The 10,321-nt window shown below is 53.1% G+C and overlaps 1 protein-coding gene across 1 annotated transcript; it reads left to right on the top strand.

Annotated features, from left to right (window-relative positions):
• Positions 1-267: 267 nt before the first annotated feature.
• Positions 268-2,794, top strand: LOC123061820 (protein PLASTID MOVEMENT IMPAIRED 2). The gene is made up of 2 exons (XM_044485100.1): positions 268-580; positions 688-2,794. Exons 1-2 carry the CDS (start codon positions 482-484, stop codon positions 2,428-2,430), a joined length of 1,842 nt encoding a protein of 613 aa, XP_044341035.1. The 5' UTR covers positions 268-481; the 3' UTR covers positions 2,431-2,794.
• The last annotated feature ends 7,527 nt before the right edge of the window (positions 2,795-10,321 follow it).

Below are 10,321 nucleotides of genomic sequence, written 5' to 3'. Positions count from 1 at the left end.
TTCCAAATACAGCCGTTGTCCCATCGATACAATGCAACACGAGCCACTTGCAATTTATGTGACCAAAAGGCCTCGCGGAAAATCCCATTTCTGTTTTACTCCAAAGCCCCAGAGAGGTATTCTAGTGCTACAAGCGAAACGGCGAAATAAATTGAACGGGAGCTGTCAGTTACTAATTGCTAGAGACAATTCTCAAAACGTGATGGGAGGCAGGGACAGGAACAGGGTGGATAAAACGGGAACAGCTGTGCTGTGTGGTAGTGAGCTCCTCCGAGTCCTGCCAAGAAGGATAGAGCTGAGGCTGAAACACTTGTCCTCGTTCAGCAGCACATAAACTCCCCTCTCTCCTTTGCCTCTCCTTCCCCTTCCAACCAAATAAATTTCCAATGGTCTGCGTCGCTGTGAGCCTACAGATTTGTCTGGTGAGGATATACGAGCAGCTTGTATACACTTCTTGTTAGGTTGCGTCATTTGGAGCACAATGGAGGCTGCCATGGATGGTGGATCAGTGAGAGCCACAATGAGCATCTTCGGCGAGAGCATCGGTGGAAGAAAGGCAGACAAGAACAGAGCTCAAGAGGTACTCTTTCAATTCCGAAATTCATGGACGACTTGCCATATCTTCCCTGTTTCTTGGAGTACTGTTTAACTGTAGTACTAAGTTCATATCTACCTTGTTGTATGCAGAACCTGTCCTCTGAAATGAAGCAACGAGCGAAATCCGACATGGACAAGCTGAACGAGCGGAAGGCGTCAGTGGATAACGAGCGAGCCGGCGCCGAGTCGGAGCTATCGAGAGCACGAGCCATGGCCAAGGAGCTGGAGCGCCAAATCGACCAGACCAAGGCCAAGGCGACGTCCCAGAGGTCAGGGCTGCAAGCAACGTGGACACGAAAGAATGGCGCCGAGGAGGCCCAGTACGCGGAGGTGTCGCAAGAGCTGGAGCGCGTCAAGAGGGAGCTCCGCAAGCTGAAACTGGAGGTGAAGTCCGCGGCGGAGGCCAAGGCCAAGGCCGAGAGCGACGTCGTGGCGACGGTGTGCAAGATCCAGTCCAACCTGCAGGCCGCCGACGAGATGAAGCGGCGCGTGGATGAGGCGAACGAGGAGCACGTCCTGGTGGAGCTCGCGCGCATCGAGGCCGAGCGGGAGCGCCGCGAGCTGGAGGCCCAGCACGTCGCCGAGGCAGAGCGGTTCGCCCGGGAGATCGAGGCCGCGAGGTCCAAGGTGAAGGAGGCGCGCAGGGAGGTGAGCCGCGCGAGGGAGCTGGAGGCGAAGCTGGAAGCCACGAACGCCGACGTGGAGGTCCTGCAGGGCGAGATGGAGCTGGTGCGCGCCATGGAGAAGCACCACGTCCCGAACGATGGGGCGGCGGAGGATACCACGAGACAGAAGAAAGGAGAGGCGCAGGACAGGGCGTTGCTGCAGGCCGCGGAGGCCGAGCTGTCCATGGCGAAGAACGAGCTGGAGAGCATCAAGGCGGGGGCGTTCCAGTTCATGACCTCCATGGACCGCACCCGGACCGAGATCATGGGGGTCGTCCAGGAGATCGACCGGCTCAAGGCGCAGGAGAAGAACGCGGACGCGCAGGTGCAGCAGCTGAACGCGAAGCTCCTCAAGGCGAGGGCCCAGATGGAGGCCGTCACGGCCGCCGACGAGAGGTCCAAGGCCATCGTGTCGAACCTCACGGCGGCGATGCAGCAGCTGCATGCCGAGACCGAGGCGGCGAGCAAGGAGGAGGAGCTGACCATGCTGGAGAAGCGGTGCGTGCTAGCAGAGGCCGACAACGTCGCCGCGGAGATGGCCACGGCCGAGGAGCGGATCAGGCAGTCGGTGAAGGAGCTGGAGGCGGCGAAGGCGTCCGAGGCGTCGGCAATGAAGAAGCTCAAGGCTGCCGTGGAGAGCACAATGCAGGCCAGGGCGTCGGCGGCGCCCCGGCGGCAGGGGACTATAACCGTCTCGCGGTTCGAGTACGAGTACCTGAGCGGGCGCGCGGCGCTGGTCCGGGTGGTGGCCGACAAGAAGGTGGCCGCGGCGCAGGCGTGGGTGCAGGCGCTCAAGGCCAGCGAGAAGGAGGTGGCGATGCGGGCCGAGGCGGCGGAGCGGGAGATGAGGGAGATGGGCCCCAGGGAGGCGCAGGCGGCGTCGGAGGCGGAGAAGACGGCGGGCGAGCAGAAGGCGCTGGAGCAGGAGCTGTACGACCTGAACGCGACGGCGGAGAGTGTGGGCCTGCAGTGCGCGTACCCGCGGCGGAGGTCGAGCAGGGTGTCGGCGACGTCGAAGAGGTCGAAGGGTCGGCGGTCGTCGGTGTCCGCGGCGAACTGGAACCCCAAGTCGCCGTCGTTCACCATCAAGAGGAAGAAGAAGATGATGCCCAGCCTCCTGAAGCTCATCAAGGAGAAGAGAGGCGGCAGCGACAAGAGCACCAACTGAAGAGCTGCGTGCGGCTGCTCTGCTGAGAGAGCAGAGTGCGTGCATGGCTTTGAATCCGTTTCCTGCGGTGTCGGCCCGTGATATGCTGCGCGGTCTGGTCCTCTTTTGATCCCCGTTCTATATGTCTCATTTTAGTTCCCATTTTAGGTTTGTCTTACATTAAAAAAATCAAAGTTTTATTAAGTTTATAGAAAAAACATCAACATTCACGATATCAAATCAATAGGTCTACCAAGTATAGGTGTTGTCATATATAGTCTGCGTGAAAAGCAAAGACTTTATCTGTTTCATGCACTAGTGTTCGTGTATGTGCACTCCCGTCTAGTTTGACAATAATATTATTTTCAAAATTAATTGCAATTAATGTTGAATCCGAGATTAATTGTGTTTAATACAATTAATTCTATTTTCAAATTACGATCAATGTAATTAACATGTTTCTAATTTATTCATGATGTGATGGCTACAAATTGGAGCAGCATGAGACATTCGATATAGATGATTGAATGGCTCAAATCAATTGAATTCACCAAACTAATGTTTTTATATAATGTAGTGCATATAGACTTTTTAAAAGGTCAAATCTACAAACCTTGATCGGGTTTATAGAGAAAATGATTTATATCTATAATTCTAAATATATAACATATGAGGCTACAACTTATGATGAGTCTAGTTATATATGAGCATTTTAGATGTCAATATTTTTCTCCACAAACTTGATCAAAGTTTGTAAGTTTTGACCTTTTAAAAAGTATTTTTACGAATTGAGGGGCATGCCCCCGATTTCATTCCATTAAATGAAAGAAAACCGATAAACAAAGTCTTTAAATATTCGAAAGGATCCTAGTGCCGGAGCACAAAGCAACATGCTGAGGCATCAACTAACTTCTCATTTGCAAAGAGAGGGATGCCACGCAAGGGCCCTGCAATTCGCGGGCAAAAAACGAGAAAAAGCATCCCAACAGCCTGTCCCGGCTAAAGCGAGCTCCAAATAAATGCAAAAACTAAAAATTACCCTACTCCAAGCCTTCTCGTCATCGGCGCCCAGCCTCTACTCTTGTTGAAAGAACCATTCGCCACCTCAATTAGCAGTGCCGCCACCTCCTGCATGATCGATTGCTTTCCTCTTCTCTATAGGCCCGCCCAATAGGAGATCCAGTAAGCAACTTGATAGAACAAAACACTAGGATCATGCGGATAAATATGATGAAAAGTAGCAGAGGTCCTGGCTTTTCACAAAGTCCAGAAAACTGACGCAATGCGCACAGCTATCACCTGCCTTTGATGTTTAGGAAAGCTCTCTATCCAGCCACTAAATACGTCTATTCTGCAAGGTATATCGGCTAGTCCAGTCACACTCCCCGTCGGTGTCAAAACCGGCGGATCTTGGATAGGGGGTCCTGAACTGTGCGTCTAGGTGGATGGTAACAGGAGACGAGGGACACAATATTTTACCTAGGTTCGGGCCCTCTTGATGGAGGTAAAATCCTACGTCCTGCTTGATTAATATTGATGATATGGGTAGTACAAGAGTAGATCTACCACGAGATCAAGGAGGCTAAACCCTAGAAGCTAGCCTATGGTATGATTGTTGTTATGTTGGATTCTGTCCTACGGACTAAAACCCTCCGGTTTATATAGACACCGGATAGGGTTAGGGTTACACAAAGTCGGTTACAATGGTAGGAGATCTGAATATCCGCATCGCCAAGCTTGCCTTCCACGCCAAGGAAAGTCCCCTCCGGACACGGGACGAAGTCCTCAATCTTGTATCTTCATAGTCCAGGAGTCCGGCTGAAGGTATAGTCCGGCTATCCGGACACCCTCTAATCCAGGACTCCCTCAGTAGCCCCTGAACCAGGCTTCAATGACGACGAGTCCGGCGCGCAGATTGTCTTCGGCATTGCAAGGTGGGTTCCTCTTCCAAGTTCTTCATAAAAGTTTGTAAACACTAAGGGTAGTGTCCGGCTCTGCAAAATAAGTTTCCACATATTGCCATAGAGAGAATAATATTAACACAAATCTAATCTGCTGACGTATTCCGTAGCGTGACATCACACTACGATCAAGCCTTTATTCGAATCGTTTTTACCCCCACCTCAGCGTATTTTGCGAGGCGGTTTCCTTGGCACGTCTTGTCAAAGCAGAGATCGTGTCCCCTTTTTACGGGATTCTCATCAATACGGACGTGGGTAACCCAACCGCGCCATTTATCACGGCGCTTGGGAGATAAGAGAGTTTTATCAGGCTGGTGGGGACGCATAGCCGCATCCGCCCATATAAGGGGATAAGGATCCACCTTTTTTACCTACGCCTTCTTCCTCCTCAGCTCATCCATCTCCTGTGTACCCGAGCTCCAGCGCCCAAGTCCGCACTTCCCACCTCAACCTTCTCCAGCCATGTCCAGAGCGGGAGGCAAGTGGATGGTCTCCTCCGTTACGGAGGGCCATGTCAAAAAGCTAAGGAAGGCCGGATACTTGTCCAATGACATTGCGCACCGGCTTCCCGAAAAGGGGCAGCTTCTCCCCACCCCAAGGCCCCATGAGAGGGTTGTATTCCTCCCCCATTTCCTCCGTGGACTAGGTTTTCCTCTCCACCCATTTGTCCGGGGGCTCATGTTCTACTATGGCCTAGATTTCCACGATCTGGCCCCGAACTTTGTCCTCAACATCTCGGCGTTTATCATCGTGTGTGAGGTTTTCCTCCGCATCCGCCCCCATTTCGTCCTTTGGCTCAAGACTTTCAACGTCAAGCCGAAGGTGGTGCGCGGCAGCCAGGCGGAGTGCGGAGGCGCTATGGCGGGCAAGATGGCCAACGTCCTCTGGCTCGAGGGCTCTTTTGTGGAAACCCTGAAGGGGTGGCGGTCGGGGTGGTTTTACATCATCGAGCCGCGCGACCCTGAATGGGTCGCAGCCCCCGAGTTCCGATCCAGACCCCCTACGCGGCTCACGTCCTGGAATGAGACGGGTCTGTCGTGGGGCAACGAGGAAGAGGTGACCGGACTGCAAACATGCATCCAATCCCTGGTGAACAAGCGGCTCAAGCTTGTCAATATAGTCCAGGTCATGCTCGTCCGCCGGATCCTCCCGTGTCAACAACGGGCTTTCACTCTGTGGGAGTTCGATCCGACGCAGCACCAAACCTTGAGCAGGCTCTTCGACACGATGTACGAAGATGCCTGGAAGGTGCTATTCAAGGGCGCCGAAGCTCCCGCATCCGCATCCGAGGACCGTGGATTCAGCACGCAGCGTCCAGCTAGTGCGGTGGGTTATCTTTACCTTTTACAGGAAATTTGTTTCTCATAGTTTGACTCTATGCGGGATCTAAACTCCCTTACCTTTGACAGGAGTGGCAGGCGAAGTCCGGACAGGTCAACTGTCCGGCCCCTTTGCCCGAAGACCCAGCAGATGCTCGTTTATCGAAGCTGCTGGCTCCGGCACCTTACGTGGTGCCAGAGAACAAGGCCAAGAAGAAGGCCACGGGGACTCAAAAGAGTTCCCGGCGCCAGGAGGTGTCGGATTCTTCATCCGACGAATCCGAGACGCTCTCCTCCCGTGAAAACGAGGAGGAGGAAGAAGAGACCTCTCCCCCTCCATTGGGGGAGGAAAGAAGAGGAAGGCTGCCCCAACAGGGGAGGCCGAAGGGTCTAAGAAGGGGAAAACCCTTCCTCCGGACTACTCCAGCGACGCCAACGAGGGCGAAGAGGAGTGGCCGCAAAGGGCCAGGCGCCCGGCGGGATCGTAAGTATTCGGATACCAGAGTAACTCATAGCATTCCCTTGTTGCACAACTGTTCCTTATGCCGAATGTAATTATGCAGTCCGCCCAAGGCCGGGCTCGACGAGTCGTCGAGCGGCTCCCTGGATTCATCGGACGTGAACTCAGTTCCGCCCGCTGCCTCCCCCCGCACTGCGGACGACGCCGAAGTGGCGTCGCGACAAGCTCCGGGCCAAGAGGAGGTGGTCCTGGAGGAGCCACGAGGTGACCTTCCGGACTTCGGGAGTAAAGGGGACAAGACCCCCCCAGGGCTCCAAGTCCGGCTTTGAGCCGGACACCGCGCCGGAATCTTCAACGGTTCCAGACCACGGTAGGCGAACTCCTTCCAAGAGGAGCAAGCCTTCTGAGCCGGCGGCCTCCGTCCAACCGGAGGTGCCGGACAATCTGCTGGAGGTGCTTAACGGCGCCTCCATCAACGAGGAGCACCATACTATTATGAGTACGATGATCCAGAAGGTTCAGTCCGCCAAGAGCAGACTGACTGAAGCTTGTGCCAGCCTTCTAACAGGCTTCGAGGTAAGTGAAAAATATGTAAAAGTATTACCGCATAGACAGTAGCCCCTGATGCTCTATTTGGCGTTCGGAAAGAAAAGCTGAATAGAGGATCAAATAAATTTCACAGGAGTCTAATAAAAAAGAGTCAATATGCGTATGCAGGCTTCGCTGCTTGCGACCGCCGCACTAACTGCGGAGGTAGGCACCCTGAAGCAGGGTCTCGAGCGGTCCGAGCAAGAGCTCGGCCTGGCCAAGCGGCAGCTCGAGGAGAAAGAAGGTAAGAGATACCTTATAAAAATATATAAAAAGATGCAATTGCAAAAAATGACAGGATTATGCTACTTGTTGCAGGGGCCACAACTGAGGTGGCGACCCTCAAGTAGGCGCTGTCCGAGGCCGAGAAGAGAGCGGCTTCAGAGCGCACCAAGCGGGAGAAATTTGAGGCGCAGGCCGGCGAGGCGCTGCAAGAGCTTCAGGCTCTCATGAAAAAACATGAGAGTTTGGAGGTTGACTCGAAGACGCGAGTGTCCGAGCTCGCCGCGGCCATCGAGACTGCCAAGTCTGCCAAGGCCAAAGCCCAGAAGGCCCTCCAGGAATTTGATGCGGTGAAAAAGATAGCGGCGGGTAAGGCATTCTTTATGCAAAGCAGACATATAAAAGTAAGCTACTTGTTACTTACACGAATCCGGAGCTCTCCAGGGGCGTTCGCAGATCTTTCCCGTAGCGTATCCGATGACGCCGCATTCTATCGAGCCGAAGAAGGCAGCTCGACGGAGAAGGTGTTCTGGTCTCAGTATGCTGAGGCCGGACACCCTGTGCCCTTGAGCGACCAGCTGAAGCAGCTGGTCGAGCTCCACAAGGCGGCCGAACAGGCCATGAAGGGTTTCATAGTTCGGCTGTGGCCTGGAGAGGCCCTGCCTGGGAGCTACTTCGGACTGGTGCGGCGGCTGGTGGAGGCCTGTCCAAGGCTCGAGGTCATCAAGCGCTCCGTCTGCATCGAAGGAGCCCGGAGGGCCCTTGCCCGCGCTAAGGTGCACTGGGGCAAGCTGGACGGCGAGAAGCTTGTGAAGGACGGGCCTCCGTCGGGGAAGGAGCATCGCAAACCCGAGAACTATTATAAGGATGTTCTGAAGGGTGCCCGCCTTGTGGCGGATGAATGTACCAAGGATGTAATTTTTTAATGAACTCGCTCGTATTATCCTGTGCGCTGAAAACTTGTTCATTTGCGCTAAGCAATGCTTGTTGAATTTAAAATATTACTTTCTGTGCGGCCGTTTATCGAAAATTGAGAGATGGCCAGTCGTCGACTTCTGCCCCCATGTCACTAGTGCTGGGGTGTTCGGGATAAACCTGAGCGCTCTTTTTCCCATGTTTGGGTCCTTCGAGGGAGGCGCTCAGCACAACAAACAAGGCAATCGGACTATAATGCTTGAACACTCTCACTTAGCCATAGAACTCTATAATTTTAAATTTCGGCGAAGCCCCTAGTATTCAGAAGACCGAGTTCGGGGCGCTATCCACGCCTTGGCCGGACAGAATCCGGTTCCTCGCTCTAAGCGGCATAAGTCTTTAAGGACCCGAAAAATCTCTCGAACAGCGACCGGTCTCGCGTCTTATCATGACAGTCAGTTTTAGCTTTCTCTACTGAGGTGCTCAGCCCAGCTCAACTGGGGCACAATCCCAGTAGTTCTCCTAGTGCTACCTTAGCCGATATAGCGGAACGTAAGGCACCAAAACATAGGAGTCGGGCAAACCCAACTATTGACCCAAATCATGATTCGGAGCCGATGCATATAATGCTATAAGTTCGGGGTGCCGCACTTGTGAAAGTGTTCGGACTTCTCACACCATATTAAGGGGTACTGGAGCCCCTGGCGTATTTGTCGTACCACAGTGTACGGGTGCAACATGTCATTAATGAACATATATATATATATATATATATATATATATATATATATATATAAATAAAGAGAGTAATGCAAAAGATAGACAAAAAGCTATGCATTGTTTATAAGAAGGCTGCTATCCAAGCAGGATGATACAAGTAGTGCGATAAGCAAAAGAAATTGGACTATTTAACATGTCCTGTCTAGGGGCAGGCCTGCGGAATTGTATTTAAAAACAGGTATACTGCTCGTAATAGAGACCACCTGGGAGTTCCATAATGCGGCATGGCTTGTCTGCTTCCCTGGTTCTTGCATTGTTTGTGCGGCAGTTGAATTGCCGAACAGGTCGTCCGAAGTATGGAGTCCTGAAAGTAAAAGAAAATAAAGAAAGAATTCGGCAGCCCCTAGTATGGTTTAAGCCATGTTCTGGGCGTGCCGTGATGGTGCCCCTTCCCCTGCGCCCATGGTACTTTGAGAGCGTAGTTATGTACGCGAAGCATTGGTTTTGCTATTTCGAGAGGCTGGGGTTGGGGCCGCATTGCTACGCCTGCTTAGAACATGCCAGGCGGTCCTGTTGTAGGTTACTCCGGGCGCGCTTGACAGTGTCCGGCTTTTTGAAGGCCGGACTGGAGAATTTCCTGGAGAGGCTACTTTGTACTTCTGCTGCGAGCGCTGCCGTATGCTCCTCCGTTCGGAGAGAGCGTTCGGTGTTTCCGTTGACCGTGATTACTCCTCGAGGGCCTAGCATCTTGAGGTTGAGGTATGCATAATGCGGTACCGCATTGAACTTTGTGAATGTGGTTCGTCCGAGCAGTGCGTGATAGCCACTGCGGAACAGGACTATGTCGAAGATTAACTCCTCGCTTCGGAAGTTATCCGGAGATCCGAAGACCACTTCAAGTGTGACCGAGCCTGTACAGTTGGCCTCTACACCTGGTATGACGCCTTTAAAGGTCGTTTTGGTGGGTTTAATCCTCGAGGGATCTATGCCCATTTTCCGCACTGTGTCCTGGTAAAGCAGGTTCAGGCTGCTGCCGCCGTCCATAAGGACTCTTGTGAGATGAAATCCGTCAGTAATTGGGTCTAAAACCAATGCGGCGAACCCGCCATGACGGATGCTAGTGGGGTGGTCCCTTCGATCAAAAGTGATCGGGCAGGAGGATCATGGGTTGAACTTTGGGGCGACTGGCTCCAGCGCATATACGTCCCATAACACACGCTTCCGTTCCCTCTTGGGGATGTGGGTTGCGTATATCATGTCCACCGTCCGCACTTGTGGGGGAAAACCCTTCTGTCCACTGTTGTTCGGCGGCCTGGGCTCCTCCTCGTCGTCGCTACGCCGCCCCTTGTCTCTATTTTCGGCATTTAACTTGCCTGCCTGCTTGAACATCCAACAATCCCTGTTGGTGTGATTGGCTGGCCTTTCGGGGGTGCCATGTATCTGGCACGAGCGGTCGAGTATTCGGTCCAAACTGGACGGGCCCTGAGTATTTCTTTTGAATGGCTTTTTCCGCTGACCGGATTTGTAGCCTCGGAATCTGGCATTGACTGTCGTATCCTCGTTGTTGTCGCTGTTAATGCAGCGTTTTTGCTTGTTCCGGCGCGACCTGCCACTTTTGTCCTTGGTATCCGAATTACCAAGCTTTTTAGTTAAGTTGTTGCTGCGAGCTAGCCAGCTGTCTTCTCCCGCGCAAAAGCGGGTCATGAGTGTCGTGAGGGCTGCCATAG

This window comes from Triticum aestivum, chromosome 3A (genome assembly GCF_018294505.1).
Source record: "Triticum aestivum cultivar Chinese Spring chromosome 3A, IWGSC CS RefSeq v2.1, whole genome shotgun sequence".
In the NCBI taxonomy this organism is placed as follows: domain Eukaryota; kingdom Viridiplantae; phylum Streptophyta; class Magnoliopsida; order Poales; family Poaceae; genus Triticum; species Triticum aestivum.
The sequence above is the reverse complement of the archived record's forward strand: the minus strand, read 5'-3'. Positions and strand labels throughout refer to the sequence as shown.

What these genes read in the sequence shown, in the direction of transcription:
- LOC123061820 (XM_044485100.1), top strand. Translation starts at nt 482, where the DNA reads ATGGAGGCTGCCATGGATGGTGGATCAGTGAGAGCCACAATGAGCATC. An exon ending in ACAAGAACAGAGCTCAAGAG is followed by an intron (nt 581 to 687) that starts GTACTCTTTCAA and finishes TGTTGTATGCAG; the next exon opens with AACCTGTCCTCTGAAATGAA.